Source organism: Cladophialophora bantiana (genome assembly GCF_000835475.1).
Source record: "Cladophialophora bantiana CBS 173.52 unplaced genomic scaffold supercont1.5, whole genome shotgun sequence".
Lineage (NCBI taxonomy): Eukaryota > Fungi > Ascomycota > Eurotiomycetes > Chaetothyriales > Herpotrichiellaceae > Cladophialophora > Cladophialophora bantiana.
In genome coordinates, this window is record NW_015971579.1 from 758559 (window position 1) to 773558 (window position 15000).

General features: G+C 49.6%; 7 protein-coding genes across 7 annotated transcripts; 3 read left to right on the forward strand and 4 right to left on the reverse strand.

The window, feature by feature from the left end:
- Positions 1-1219: 1219 nt before the first annotated feature.
- On the reverse strand, positions 1220-3454 carry Z519_03866 (uncharacterized protein; the record flags this gene model as incomplete). The annotated part of the gene is made up of 2 exons (XM_016761613.1): positions 1220-2881; positions 2951-3454. The coding sequence occupies 2 exons, from the start codon at positions 3452-3454 to the stop codon at positions 1220-1222; spliced, it is 2166 nt and encodes a 721-aa protein (XP_016621951.1).
- A 517-nt stretch (positions 3455-3971) lies between these two features.
- On the reverse strand, positions 3972-5755 carry Z519_03867 (uncharacterized protein; the record flags this gene model as incomplete). Its single annotated transcript, XM_016761614.1, has 3 exons — positions 3972-4447; positions 4512-5140; positions 5193-5755. 3 exons carry the CDS (start codon positions 5753-5755, stop codon positions 3972-3974), a joined length of 1668 nt encoding a protein of 555 aa, XP_016621952.1.
- Positions 5756-6849: 1094 nt separating this feature from the next.
- On the reverse strand, positions 6850-8301 carry Z519_03868 (uncharacterized protein; the record flags this gene model as incomplete). The annotated part of the gene is made up of 2 exons (XM_016761615.1): positions 6850-7162; positions 7211-8301. The coding sequence occupies 2 exons, from the start codon at positions 8299-8301 to the stop codon at positions 6850-6852; spliced, it is 1404 nt and encodes a 467-aa protein (XP_016621953.1).
- Positions 8302-8834: 533 nt separating this feature from the next.
- Z519_03869 (uncharacterized protein) lies at positions 8835-10356 on the forward strand (the record flags this gene model as incomplete). Its single annotated transcript, XM_016761616.1, has 5 exons — positions 8835-9189; positions 9244-9370; positions 9424-9784; positions 9834-9946; positions 9999-10356. The coding sequence occupies 5 exons, from the start codon at positions 8835-8837 to the stop codon at positions 10354-10356; spliced, it is 1314 nt and encodes a 437-aa protein (XP_016621954.1).
- Positions 10357-10568: 212 nt separating this feature from the next.
- Z519_03870 (uncharacterized protein) lies at positions 10569-12118 on the reverse strand (the record flags this gene model as incomplete). Its single annotated transcript, XM_016761617.1, has 4 exons — positions 10569-10866; positions 10924-11261; positions 11343-11923; positions 11986-12118. 4 exons carry the CDS (start codon positions 12116-12118, stop codon positions 10569-10571), a joined length of 1350 nt encoding a protein of 449 aa, XP_016621955.1.
- A 398-nt stretch (positions 12119-12516) lies between these two features.
- Z519_03871 (uncharacterized protein) lies at positions 12517-13651 on the forward strand (the record flags this gene model as incomplete). Its single annotated transcript, XM_016761618.1, has 3 exons — positions 12517-13098; positions 13154-13507; positions 13571-13651. 3 exons carry the CDS (start codon positions 12517-12519, stop codon positions 13649-13651), a joined length of 1017 nt encoding a protein of 338 aa, XP_016621956.1.
- A 548-nt stretch (positions 13652-14199) lies between these two features.
- Z519_03872 (uncharacterized protein) lies at positions 14200-14952 on the forward strand (the record flags this gene model as incomplete). Its single annotated transcript, XM_016761619.1, has 3 exons — positions 14200-14235; positions 14292-14348; positions 14485-14952. 3 exons carry the CDS (start codon positions 14200-14202, stop codon positions 14950-14952), a joined length of 561 nt encoding a protein of 186 aa, XP_016621957.1.
- Positions 14953-15000: the final 48 nt, after the last annotated feature.

Below are 15000 nucleotides of genomic sequence, written 5' to 3' on the forward strand. Positions count from 1 at the left end.
CGAGCCCACCGTTGTCCCCAAGTACTCTACGCCCTCCACCCGAATCGGGTGGACGGTATAGAAAGAAAAGGAAAGGATAAGGCAAAGGACGGTTGAGGCACAAGGCTATCGGTTAACGCTGCCTTACCCTTTTCACGTGACAGAAAGAGGGGAAGCTATAAGAGTCTCCTCTCACCTGAATCGGCTGAGAGAGAACTCTTCCTTTTTCTCAAGCGTTGAGTCGTTGTCAATAGGGCTACGTGAATAGAACAAGGCATTCAGCTACTCCAATTCCTTTGTACCTACTGCGTTGCGTAGGTCCCTGATAGCAAGTCACTGTGCAAGGAAAGAAGCGGCCGTACTCTTGCAGTAGTTTCAACATGTCCTACCTGACTCGCCCACCAATTCGGCAGCAAAATCACTGGTTGTAGTTTAGCACCACCCATTACTGTGAGCTTGTCACCTCCCGAGGAGGTATCTAATCGCGCTTGTGTCCACTGTATGGACTACCATTACCGGGACCTCGATGTCCTTCACATACCCATACCCATACCATTCTTTTCCCTTCCATTAAAGCATTAGCCTCCCCTGCCTCCCCTTTCTCCCCTGTCGGCCTACTAGCCCTCCTTCTCTAGAACTAAATGTGCCGGTGGATAGGGTATCATCGATTGTTGGTCTAAACAGGGGAGTGGCCGATGTCCCGCAAGGACTCGATCGAACGAGCAGTATTCCCAGCAGTAACAAGTCAATTTCCTCATAATGACCACGGACATAGTAGCCCTTGCAACTTTAGCGGGTCGGGTTGCGTTGTCATTCTCTTATCTCTGTATTAACCAATTGTGTTTGAATATCATTGATACAGCTTTAACGTGACTTAACAAGACTCGATCTCATTGACCCGATACCTCCCGATTTGGGATATTATTGATACGAAAGATCGCAAAACTTCTTTGCGCTGTATACCGCAGATTGCATAACCAGGTTCCACCGAAGCCATCTCAAAACATGTTAAAAAGGACTTCTTGTCCGAGCATCGAGCACAACAAAACGTCTCTGCAAAATAAAGCAGACCATCGCCATGTTCGATAATCCAACGATAATCCACAATGAGTGCCACAGCAATCAAGAACCACTCGTTTCTGTTGAGAGGGAGTCGATAACTGAAGACACGAGGAGTCTGGCGGCGTCCGAATGCATTGATGTAGTGGCTTGTAAGCGGCGAACAAGAACATTTTGTGACTCAAACAATCCTGAAAACATATCTGCCATCTTCCACCTTTCCCAGATATGCATCGGATGACAGATCGAGCGCTGGGTAGCACATTTGCTCGAAGCTCGTGGAGGTCTCCCTGTGGAAGAACTTGGCATACCCAATACGTTTGAAAACGCCAGGTGGCAAGACCGAAGTTCTTGCAAGTAGCAGTCCTATGGAATGTCGTCTGCCCTCATCAAGAAAGGGAAGCGTTGCAAAACGACCGAAGTATATTACAAATCCTGCCAAAGTCTCACCAGGTGAATGGTACATTGAACCATCATCGAGGTACTCTGCCAGAAAGCCTCGACCAAATCGACGTTGTCCTACGTCGATATACTGAAGGCGAGGGGCACGCGTGCCAAAGCCTGGGCCGAAGTTGACGGGACAGAGTGGCCCACATAGCTCTATACTTGCAGCTGATACTGGCCCGAGAGGTTTTGTCGCATCCACGAGGGATATGTCGATCTGGAGGACGCTGCATGCTAGGTCTTTATTCGGTATGCTTCGCGCACCCTCCGGATTCCAACTGACTGTGCCTTTCACTGATGCCCACGACCAAGAAGGCGCATGATACTTTTCATATCTTGTACTATGCGGCTCGGCATGCCATAGCAGATCTTCTGGAAGATATGCCTTCCACATCCCCGCCGCATAGTCCGATGCCAAGCACCCAAACGCGTCCTGGGTCACTTGTGCGTACCCTGCTAAGGCGACGAGCTTGTCGGAGTCTTTCGTCAGATCGCAGCCAGAGTAGGTGTTTATGGCAGTAAGCCAATGCTGGTCGATTCGCGACAAATCAGCATGGTTGGGCCTTGCTGCAGACGCGAGTGCCGACAGCGCTCGCGTCTTTACCGTGAGGGGGTCTTCGGGAACCCCCTTCGGCCACGTCTCGTTTGCCCGAACTCTCGCACACTCCCATGAGACCTGGTCGGCTGCGAAGTGGATGGTTCTTCGGGACAATAGCCGTTCCTGCAAGACCCATGCTCGCCTACTAAGGACGGAGCGCTCGATTCCAAAGTACCATGCGTACCGGTCGTATATCACATACTCACCGGCAAGCAGCTCATTCCACTTTGCTTTGACGATACAGGGGTTCGCAAGGTATTCATTACGTGCCAGAAAGAGGCCGCCGTCACCATTGGGGGATGCAGTGGCTGCGATGTTGATGCAAGCATTCGCGTATATGCTCGCCATGGCAAGTGCTTGGTCCAGCCAGTCACCGAACGAGTCTTGATTAATACAGAATGCGTCGATCCACAGGTAATGCAACCCTAGCTCTCGAGTATAAGTCACGGCATCCTGGAATGTCTTTGTGAGTTTTGCTAATGGGATGTTCTGCGCAAATTCTGCCTCGTTGCTATGTCGGAGAACTGCCATTCGAGTTGTGCCCCAGCAGTGGCTGAGAGTGGCATATGAAATGTCTGGTGGAAGAGTCTGACCTTCAACGATTCTTAACCTCGTCGACGCTGGGCCATCGATGATTTCAACCAACCTGGCTGGCTTCACAGTGGATGAGAGTGAAGCCAATTGTCGGCATTCGTCGTGGTTTTGTTGGCAATCACTTATCCACTTCTTCACATCAACCAAAGTACGGCTTCTGACGGCAACTGCCACATCGTTCTCAATGCCTAGGTAGTACCATTGAAGCTGTCAATACCGAGTAACGTTGCTGCACCTGCGGTGACTTTACATACTGTGGATTGGGAGTAGAGTCACCCCTATCGGACCATACACATGGACAGGAGCTCCATTCTCGTTGATGTAATACGAGAGCCTCAGGTCCAGAGCATCCGAAATGTTCTCTTCTGGCAGACGGTCTATCGTTATTACTCCATTGAGGTGAGGAGAGTGCTCTTCCAAGAGTCTCCGGTGCTCTTTATTCGCCCATTCGAGTATTGCGGTGTCCTGTGGAAGGCGCTGCGATAACAGATTGCATAGGTGGCAGCCACTAGCAGCAGCCAGGACAAGAGCAGCCATGTTGTGATGTACGAGGATTCGAGATGTGGAAGATCGACTGACTCTCGGTGGCAGCTTCGGGCGTCTATCACGATCCTCCGGCTGGCTGTCACCAGATATTGAGACGAGATCTTCGTCCGATGCTTGATTTTCATCGTCAGAAAGTGCATCTATGTGTTCAAAGGGCACGCGGTCTATTTCTGGAGGCTGATTTGGGCCCTCGAAAAGTCTTCGACACTTTTCGCAAAGGTTGCTCGGTCTCATATTGATGATCCTTCCATCCAACACGATACACACAAACCTATTTCAAGCAATGGGATTGAAGCAATTTAGTAGTGGGCAGCAGTATGATGGTAGAGGCGAGGCTGTTGAATGAAATTCAAGGGAAATATGGTTTAAGGTGGCATGATACTTGTGCAGCACTTTGGGAGACTGCACCAGGCTCGGGAGAGTAGCATGGCAGCAGAAGGAGGTTATGGACTCCGTCTTAGGTAGACAGAAACGTGATTCGGGACTTACAAAGGGGAGGTTAACCGAATCCCCCTCCCCCCGGTGATGTTGCGTAGCGCCTGCAACAATTGGAATCGTGATAACACTAATACCTAGCTAGCACATGTGTACTTATTAGGAGGTCAACCGACGCTAATCCATATTGGCCTACAGCGATTCTGGTCGTGGCTCCATCCCGAGACAAAGATTCTTCGGAATTTATGCTTCGGTGGAAAGTAGTTTTGTAATCTACTACAAGACAAGGTATAAAAGCGCACAAAGTTGCTCATTGTTACATCTGGAGGATAGGATCTAGGGTTTCAAAACTGAAGCTGCCAAAAGTCGCGTCCGAGAAGATCTCCGCTGTATAGCCCGCCATAGCCTGATCGGCACCCCGCAAGCCTGCATCACGGCCTGGAAGATAGTCCATCGAGCTCTGCGCCCTATGGACTGGCCTCTGCTGCGGAGTCATTTGACCAGTAAATGCTGGATTAGAGAAAGGTAATGCTTGAGCCTGGGAATCTGTGGGTATTCTGAGTCTGCTGTACACGTTCTCGGTGTCTAGAATGAAACCCTGAGCTATGGTCAGAGGCATCATTAACTCAAAGTACTGCCGGCATTGAGTCAATGTCGGGTTGATGTCGCCAAAAGAACGCAGTAAGGTCATGGCTTTTTCGATGGCGATGTTGATGGCGTTATCATCGAGGCACCTCAGCAGATTCTTTCGTGCCCGGACTGCGAATAAGGTGGCCAGCGTGGTGAAGATGACTTGGTGAGATCAGATTGGCTCCTGAGGACAGAGAGAGGGAGATGGCCTGTTTAGAGTGCTTACATTGTAGAAGAAGCCACCACGGCCCCAAGCTTTTCTGTTCATAGTATTCCTCAACGAGTCGGATCAAGTCGCAAGAACATTGGACACATTGCTGAATGCTGGCGGTTAGAACGGCTTGCAAAAAGCCGTCATTGCCTTCTAGGCTCTCTAGTCCTTTGTCCAGGCGAAGGACTGATATCATGTTCGGTCTATGAATCATGAGCCTGGTGTGCAAATAACGAGTCTGCAGACTTCTCTGCTGTTTGCGCAGCTTCGGGTTGGAATTGCTGTAGTCAAATCGGAGGTGTTCGGGAAGTCCTGAAACCCAGGTAGCAAGTTTGCTCTCCTGTTCAAGAGCCCCTGATATTTGGGTATAGATGACTTCTTTCGTAACCTCCTTTGCTAATCCGCCGTTTGCTATCCTTTTGGATGAGACATTGGCGGAACTGGACGAGAGTGCTGTTTCAGATATATGGATCAGTTGCATTAGCGAATTGAAAAAGTGAAGCTGTGAAGGCTGTCGTCTTGGATCTTGGGATTTGGCGATGTATGCAGGTAGGATCTGGTCATCATCCACCGCCGCGGGTTGAACGCAGTGGCCAGCTTCGATGTTCAAAGCAGGTGGTCGACCGTGCTTTAAACTAATGAATCTGGAACCAGTCAGAGTTCATCAAGAGCACCATGCAAGCAGATATCGAATACCTATCAAGAGAATAAATCGACCACCAAAACCTTTTGCGCAGCTCTTTCTCCATCATGCTGATATCCCAGTCCGATGGGTCCAGATGCAAATTTAACGCCTGCGCAGTCCTCACGAGCAAGCCAGTGTTGATCCACATTCGGTGAAATTGCATGCTGCTATTGAGATGCAGTGTCACAAGAAGAAGAGCTTGAACAACTTCGAGGGACGCCAGCTCGTAACAGACAAGAAGAATCAAATCGGTCGCTCGTTCGTGAAACGTCTGAGCCAGTTCGTATGTTCGTTTCAAGTCAAGGTCGAGGTAGTCACATCCATAGGCAAAGACCACGTTGATGACGCTGCTGAAAGCTATGCTTGCTGATTTGTGGTCATCGTAGAGTGCGTCCAACTCTTTCCGGAAACTGGGCTCGTGCACCAATGGCAAAATTGGAGCCACATTGTCGAAGAACAAATCGACTAAGCGGTGGGCGAGTGCACGTGGAGGAAGGACGAAGCAATTCTGGTCCGGGATTTCCTCTCGGATGTCGGCATCTGTGTCTTGGTGAGAGAAATCGTCGTCAGGCATATCACTTGATGCTGTTCGTGTCGCGTCCGAGGGCGAGGTCCCAGATGGCGCGACGCCAAAGTCTGCCAATGCCGAATGTATCGACACTTCTCCTAGTTCACTTGTAAGTCTATTGGGACAAGTCAAGACCTGGGACGCTGACTGTATCTTATGACTTTCACTAGGTCATGGTCCTTTTCAAGCGAGGTACTGTTTGCGTCAGACAAGACAGGTTGGATGTTTTCGACCTGAATAGTCCTCGTCCGAGGTTGAGGATTCCGACAATGGAATTCGCGCACAAGTGCGTCATCAGTCTGTCGAGGGAGAGAAGGGACATCAAAGCTGGACCTCCCTCCAATTTGCCTGAGTTCTTGCTCGAGGCTTCGCACCTTGTGCTCGAGCGTCTCGACATAACTGCAGTACCGCACAATCAGGACGACTCGTTCCTCTCAAGTATACATGACGCTCACCCTCTATCTATACCAGAGAACTTGCCAGGACTGTCGTAAATGCATCTCAGGCCCCTCTTATTGCAAAAAGAGCAAGCCGGACGGGATCCGTCGCATTTGTTCTTCCGTTTCCTGCAGGTGAGACAAGCTTGGCCAGAACGCAAACGGTCGATGCCACCGTCGTAAAGTTGGGAGGTATGTGCATCCATATCTAGGTTTACGTGGGTGTCATGCTGCTCTGCACAGAGAAATATAAATTGAAGTCAGTGGTCGGAAGAGGCACTGGAGAGGCGCTGGTCAGAAGCCCAAACAGCATTTTAAGCGGGGCATGACTGGAAGCCTAATTAGGCCTAGGCCCAGTGAGCCTAAGGCTGGGGAAGGTTGCGGGGTTGGGTGGGTTATTGTTGGCCTGGGGAGAGACCACGAGATCACTACCATGGACCCTCCAAGGCTAATGAGCTCGGGACCAATCCCCGAAGGCCCCTTGATAGTGAGAGCTGCGCAACTGAAACCAAGTCTACATAATCCTATCAACAAATTTGGGTTCCTTTGGAGGTTGGGACGGTTCGTTGTGGCCATTTAGGTCTATGTTCTGATTTTGCCATCGGGACAGACCACTGTGCCTCTGATGTTATACAATACAACCGAACTTCCAGTGCCTAGAGCTTAAAGTCGCGCGTGGGGTTGTACTTCCCCTTTGACCCATGGGCTTGCATCCTCAACCTTGAAATCAAATACTCGATGGTTCTGCCCCTGTGGAGGGATGTTCTTCGGAACATACTCAGTTCTGTTCTGTATCGATTTCGCAGCAGCATCGAATTCTTCATACGCATATTTCTGAGGGTCATGTCCGAATAACCAGCTGGGAAGAGGCATAGACAGAGACTGAGGATTCTTCTTAGCAAGCTCCCAGTCAGTCTTATGCCAGATCTCCCGCGTTTCTTTGCCAATCTGTTGTGCCAGTGACGCACGAGCATATCTGTGATCAATGAGTGGACGAAAAATCATCATGGACGAAGAAGATTACCTCAGTCTTTCGCATGTGCGCAAGGCCAGCGGCACTTTGGCTTTCCCGGCAAGCTCAAGGCAAATGGCAATTGTGGCCCCGTCTTCGATCGCCTGCCCGGCTCCCTGGGCGCTGGTTGGTAAGAATGGATGTGCAGAATCACCAATGAGGATAATCCTGGCGTGCTCAGAAACCCATTTTGGGAGAGGATCTCGCCAAACCAATTTGTAGTCGACCAGTTGGTTCTTGGGGGTAGCCAGGACAACGTCAAAAATACGCTCGTGCCAACCCTCGACATAGTTCAGCACATCCTCGTGTTTTCCAGGGAACGACCAGGACTCCGCCACATTATCATATTCGTCCTTGTGCGTTATTGTCCATACTACGCCCTTCATCCCAGAGCATGTCCCCAGAATGCAGTGCATGTCGTTTCCAATATATGTTTCCATCTTGTCGGAATCGCCCTCGAACATCCATGCGAGCTTGGGATTTTTCTTGGCCTCGGTCGCATCAAACCAAGCTCGATAGGTAGCATAGCCAGTCGGGTACGGTCGATCGCCAATGCCCACCACGAAACTGCGTGCCTTCGAATGGACACCATCGCAAGCTATGACGCAGTCTGCGGATATCTTTTTACCCTCGACCACGATACCAGCGTCGGTTTCCGTCTCGAAGTAATCTTGAATGCGTTTGCCAAAGTGAACGGGGACACCCAGATCTCGGAGATGATTCGACAGAATAATCGCCATAGGGCCACGTGGAGCGGTGTATCCAGAGCCAGCATTGTAGCCCACCATAGGTTGAGGGTAGAGAATCTCGCCAGTGTCAAATCTTCTGATATTGTTCGCCCGCCATGAGGACAGGATGGGTTCAAGTCTTCGGTGAACACTACCGTTCCCCCATTTGGCGACTATTTGCGCTGCGTTGCCAGTGATACCAATAATATCGCCAAGCTGTGAGATGCCCGGCCATTGTTCGTACACGACTACGTCGTGACCTTTGCGATGGCATTCGACAGCAGCAGCTGCTCCAGAATATCCAAGTCCAACTATGATGACTTTGATTCCGCTCGATCTTGGGTAGGCAACACCATCCGGCCCAACACCCTTCATTTTGCGAGTGCAATACTCGAAAGCAGAGATTGAAAGTTATCGGCTTTGGGTTTCTGGATTCGAAACACCCTCAAAAGCAAGGGCCATTCTAGACCCAACATCGGGGCGTGCGGTGGTACTTCTCGAGTCCATTTTGGGGGCCGGTCTCTCAGCCTCGAGGCATTGGTCAAACATGGGACATCTACAACTCAGCCGAGGGCCCCTCCCTCAGAGAAGCTTATCGCAACCCCGAAGGCGTGGACAACATGTTGACGGTAATCGTTTCGAGCGTTCGGGGCCCACTCCGGGCATTTGGAGCAAGATTCGGGCCCACTCCGACGGTTACTCCAACATAGCCATCCAATTATGAGCTTTGAAGCTGACTGCCTCAAACATAGAGACCGTTAGCCAATGAGAGATGAGTCAGGCTTGATCAGCCCCTTTTTCTCTGCTATCGAAGGAGCAATTAGAACCCTGAGATTAACAGTTTCTAAAACAGAAAAGCTGACTCATCACTTTCGACACAAGCCCGGCAAGTCCTCTGGCCACCGACAATGTCACTTGCCAATCTGCTGGGAAATATTGCGTATCAAGGAGAGAAGTTAGAGAATTTCCTTGGGAACGACACGCCTTCTCTCTTCGAAACTGCTGCGTGGAAGTACGACGATGAACTACTGCCACGTGAAGCATGGGAAGCGTCCCAAATGTTGATAGCAGACTGCCAACAACTGATAGCGCTTCTCATGCCTAGAAAACTGAAGTTGATGTACGAGAGCATCTCAAACAATGCGGCAGTGGCTTTGGCAGTTGCGTGTGATCTAAAAGTTGCCGACAAGATTGTGGAGAATGGTGGAGAGATGACATTAACTCAGTTGGCCAGAGCCTGCGAAACTAATGAGCATAAACTTGGTGAGCACCACTGTTCTGAGAGAACTTGATCCTGTGTTGACGGTCTTGTTTCAGGATGTACCATGCGAGTATTGACTCATCGCCATGTCTTTACGGAAGTCGCACCTGATGTGTTTCGAAACAACCGCCATAGCACAGAACTGGTATCTGGAAATGGCGCGCGAGAATGTTGTCTGCTCGAGTACATCTACCGTAATGCCCTTTGATCCGCTCTGTGCTAAATATCTCTTGCAGAACTCACGACGCATATAAAGCAGGGCCGGCCTGGCTTACCATCATGAAAGACCCAAAACGGGCGCACAGCATTGACGCAAAGGACGGAGCGTTCGCTGAAGTTTTCGGCAAGAGTGTCCTCGAATACATTTTCACACCCGAAGGTGCCTCCTGTATGACAAACATGACTGTCGGAGTACCGTGGATGTCGACCATCACCGTAGCAGCCACACGTTCCGACTTACCGTGGGACAGCTACGGATCGACAATCTGTGACGTTGGCGCTGGTTTGGGTAGTGTGATGCTAGAGGTCAAGAAGACGTTTCCGTCCTTGAACGTGATATGCCAAGAACTCGAGCACATGATTCCAGTCCTGAAGAAGGTACTTCTGACACTCTATGATTCCCTGGCCTGTCTTCTAACACTTGCAGACTTTTGAAGGCTATGAAGAGGAAATGGAACGAGGAGAAATAAAGCTCGAGGTGCATGACTATTTCACTCCTCAAGAAACTGTCGCCGAGGTTTACTGGCTACGTGGCGTTATGTAAGGGGGAATTTCTCCGTGTATCCATCCCGAGGACTGATTGGATGCACAGACGAGAGTACGAGGACGAAATCGCTGCCAAAGTATTGGCAAATCTGAAGCCTGCCCTGAAAAAGAACCCAAAAGCAAGAGTGTTTGTAAATGAGCTTTTCATTCCTCGGCTTATTACGCCCAAAGCAGCGTCCAGCAGCACAGCCTCACAAAACATGTCAAGACAACAATCCGGATGGCCTGTGATCACACAGATGCAGCAGCTCGGTGGCCAGCAACTCTTCAGTGGAAAGGAGCGAACACTGGAAGAGATCAGGAATATTGGCGAGATGGCGGGTTTGCGATTTGTCAAATATCATAGATTCAGGATGTTTACTGGAGTCGCCGAATTCGAGCTCCCTTCGAGCTCGAAGTTGTGAGTGGTTTGAATGGTCAGAGCGGCCTTCGAACCTGTGGTGCCAGTTTCCTAACGTGGAGGAACAGTGTGGTAAAGCCTCGGGATGGAGGTCCTCAAGACCTCGAAGGAGGGAGAAAAGACCTATTCAGAAGTAACAACAAGTCAAAGTAACATTTCTGAAAGGTTGATCTGATGTTTGACAAGGTTCCCTGATATGCCTTTTCTTGACCCTTTTTAATCGTAAACCACAAAATTGCTCCCGTCCAGATCTATAACATCCTCCATCGTCCAATTCTTATGCCGATAACCATCAGGAACATTCTTTGGCTCAAAGTCCCGGTTGTTTCTTATGCAGTCAGTCACTTCGTCAAAGGACTGATAAGCGTAGGCTTCAGGATCCCCACCAAACAACCAGTACGGCTGCCTGAAGTCCAGGATCTTCGGATCTTTTTTCACAGCCTCCCAATCTGTTCGATGCCAGAGATGGCGCAACTCCCAACCCATACGTTGAGTTAGATTTGTCCGAGTGAAACTGGATGAGGTCAGTCAGGGCGCACTTGAGTCATGAGAGTAGACAGGAGAAACTCACCGGATCTTTTCGTATGCACGCAGCCCCAGAGCGATATTCTCCTTGCCAGCTCGATCAAGCACTGCTCCCACGGTCGCACCATCCTCAATTGCCTGGGCTGCCCCCTGACCAGAACTAGGGAGGTGCGGATGAGCGGCGTCACCCACAAGAGCGATCCTACCATGTTTGGAGACCCAGGATGAGGCGGGATCCCTCCAGAGTAACTTCCAGTCGATCAGCTTCTCGGGTGGTATTGATTCGAAAATTGTTCTCAATTTTTCATCCCACCCTTCAATAACTTTCAGCAAGTCCTCTTTCTTGCCTGGAAAGCTCCACGACTCCTCGGCTGTGTAAGTGTCCTGTATAGCCCCAGTTGGCATAGTTCAAGAGGATACGAGAGCATGCAAAGGGAGAGAATATGTTTGTTATTAAGCACTCACCTTGTGCGTACAGAAACATGCCAACCACTGCAATTTCACGTTGGTCATGACGAGTGCGTGAACGTCTGGTCCAATCCAAGTCCAATATCGGTCTTCTTTTGCATTGATGATGTCGCCAAGTAGAGGGGATTTGGGCAGAGCTTCAATTGGAAACCAGCAGCGGTATGCTGCGAAACCACTTGACTTGGAATTTTCGGGGCTTCTATTGACCAAAGACCTGGCTTTACTATGCACTCCATCTGCTGCTATCACGGCATCTGCAGTGAGCTTCTGATCCCCGGAATAGACCCCGGCTTCATGCTCGTCTTCGAAATATCGAGATATGCGAACACCAAAGCGAACTTCAACACCGATCGATTTTGCATAGTCAAAAATGATTCGGTGCGCACGACCACGGCTAGGGTAAATGATGGGGAAGCCATCATAATTCAGAGGCAAGACCTGTTTGTTAAGGAGCTCTCCTTGAGAGTTCTGACATTCTAGGAATTTCGGTCGGGCTGAATCTTCTGCAACTTTTGCAAGGACATTTCCCCATTTGGCTAAAGTCCTAGATGCGTTCGAAGGTATTTGGATAGTGTCACCTGTCATTAGCATCCTCAGTATCATGCTATGCTGACGCGATCCGGGACCGATGATGACTGACCTTGTTCAGTAAGTGTTTTGGTGCTCTCAAGGACCAGGACAGATGCCCCCTTCCGCCTCAATTCTATTGCGGTGGTGAGGCCCCCAAATCCGGCACCTACTATTATCACGCTGACGTTGTCGAGATTCGACATATCTTTAGTGGTAGAAGGATTCTAAGACTTCAAAGTCCTCTCAAAGGAAATCTGCTGGTTCAGTACCGAGTGATCTTCCGATGCCGGCACACTAATACTGAGATATTTACTGGGTAGGTGATCTGAGACTGGCCCGCTGAATACTCCATGTGCCTATAAACGTGATTGCCACAAAGATACTACTTCTGGGCAAGTACATTCTAAGATGGGGATATGCTGCCCACCCCGAGCGTGGAGACTGCATGGGGATTTTGCGGTGGGATACTAGGTGGGGTTGACCTTCTTCTCACTCGGATTGCCACTGCAGAAGTTTACTGAGGAAGCCGAATGACTCCCGAGGAAGAGATTATCTCAATTTTTGCTTACCAGACTCCTTTCTTGATGTACGAAGAGTAATAATGACGGCTGGCGAGAAGTTGATCGTCATCATCGGTGCAACTGGCACGCAAGGGGGCTCAGTTGTCGACTCCTTTCTTAAACTGCCTGGCTGGAGACTTCGAGGTGTCACGCGTCACCCATCAGGCTCAAAAGCCCGGAAATTGGCAGCTCGGGGCGTTGAGATCGTCGAAGCAGATCTCGACGACTTGGAATCACTTATACGTGCATTTAGTGGAGCTCATGTCATATTTGGAGTGACGGACTTTTGGAAGCCGCTGAGCGACGAAAATCTCAGCAAAAATCGAAATCAAGCACAAGACCTAAGCCGGTGGGGTTATGAGTACGAGCTTCAACAGGGAAAAAACATATTCGACGCAGCAACAAAAATACCCACCTTGGAGCGTTTCGTCTTCTCTACCATTGCCGACGTGGCCGAACATAGTGAAGGAAAGTACACTGGTGCTTATCACGCAGATACAAAAGCGCATGCGGAGCGGTATGGAAGACAGAGATACCCTGAGCTCTGGAAGAAGACGAATACTATTCAAGTTGGTGTATATTTGTCAAATTTTGCAAAACTTTCCACAGAGATGCCCAAGAAAGTACGTGCGTCGAAGACCAAACTTCCGAGAAAGCAACTAAAATTCAACTATCCAGGAATCAGATGGGTCTTTCAACTTCGTCAGTCAGTTTGCTGTTGAAACTCCACTCCCATTCATTGCAGCGGACGAAGACACTGGCCCACTAGTGAAAGCCTTGCTCAATGAGCCTCCAGGGACAAAACTCATGGGCTACAGAGCCTGGATGACATTTGGAGAATTTGTCGAGATATGGAGAAAAATACTCAATGTCAAGGCCAAAGTCACTACAATTCCCATCAGTGATATCTTGGACAAGATGCCAGGGGACCTGGACTCTGGTGTTAGAACAATGTTGGGAGAAGGCATGGCAAACATGACAGAGTTCGGGTACAAACTGCGAGAAGATCCCGCTTTGACACAACCTTACGAAGTGAGTCGAGCCTTCTTCTTCCCTCAAGAACACCTAAATGCACGTCAGCTAATTCTCTGCCAGCTCCGACATCAGCCTCGACTGGGTAGTGTGGAAGAATGGGTGAGGAAGCAGGACTGGTCTGCAGTGCTGAATAATGAATAAATTCTGTTACATGTTTTGAGCGAGCATGCCGCGGTCTTGTCGTTAGTTCCGCGAAGACACCCAAAACCAATGATCGTAGCCTTTAGAAGTGTCAGAAAGGAAGACATACCCAAGTCCCTGATTTACTGTCTCTATGGCTAGTTGGTCGCAGCATCCCACAGGCATTCCACAGGCAATCCACCGTCTCAATCTTTGAAAAGAAGCAGTAAACTCGGGCATAACTTCCACAAGCTCGCCCCCGCAGCCCAGTTCCGACAAGGAAAGTTACTTTCTGTGGCTCCTGCAAACCAAGCCGATGTGGAGAATCGGGGTCTTGCCGCCGAGTGTCCGGTGGGTCCTGCTGAAATCAATCAAGGCCACTGTTGGAGTACCGAGATGCCCGTTTCTAGCTAGTCATAGCCTCGACGCCCAAAAGTGCAGATACACCGCAGAAAGATTTCATAGCGTCATTTTATCCTATTTTGATCTTATTTGTGTTTTTTTTTTTTGAATAGAATATTGGAGGCCTATCGACGCTTTGAATTCCTTGAGAAAATATCAAAACCATCATGGCTAGTGCTGCGGAGTCAGAATGGATGGACGAAGTATGGCCATCAACGGGTGGTTTGAAAGGAAGTATACTGGCTGACCCAATCTCCAGAACAATCTGACAACAGTCAAAACGCTGCGAGAGAAATTAGGAATGCCCCCAAGCAAGGTATGTCCGCCGAACACGCTCCCTTCTCCTTGCTGAGCTGGCCACGGAAAAAAATCAACAAAATATCAACAAAAACAAAATAGAGATCAATTCACAAAATGTTGCAACCTAACATTCTATATACGACGCCTACCAGTATCACAATCCGTCCCTAGAAAAAGAAGAAGAGGAAATCCTCGCACACTACAAAGCCTGGATCCACTTCAACCACACCGACTTCGGCAACAAATCACGGGCCAAATCCTTCTACGATCTCCCAGAAACCATGTACTTCGACCTCATGAAGGTGATCCCCCGCGGTGGCTTCAGCCAACACTACGATAGCATTGACGCGTACTACGACGACTCGCACCTCGCGTGTAAGGATTTGGAAATCGTCGCCACGTCTAAGCAGACTGGGTACGCGACGATGATCCAGCGATACTGGGGCACGGGGACTGATGGGAGGGAATTTTCCTTCACGTTTAGGATGACGAGTTTGCTGACGAAGGTGGAGGGAGGGCAGTGGAAGTGGATTCATGAACATGTTTCGTTTCCCGCGGATTTGGAGACCGGCAAGGCTGATTTCACCTGTGGAACGGGCACGTCAGGAAAGCCTGCTTGATTGAAATTTGTATCAGGATTAGGTCATGATTGTGAGTATATCCTGTGC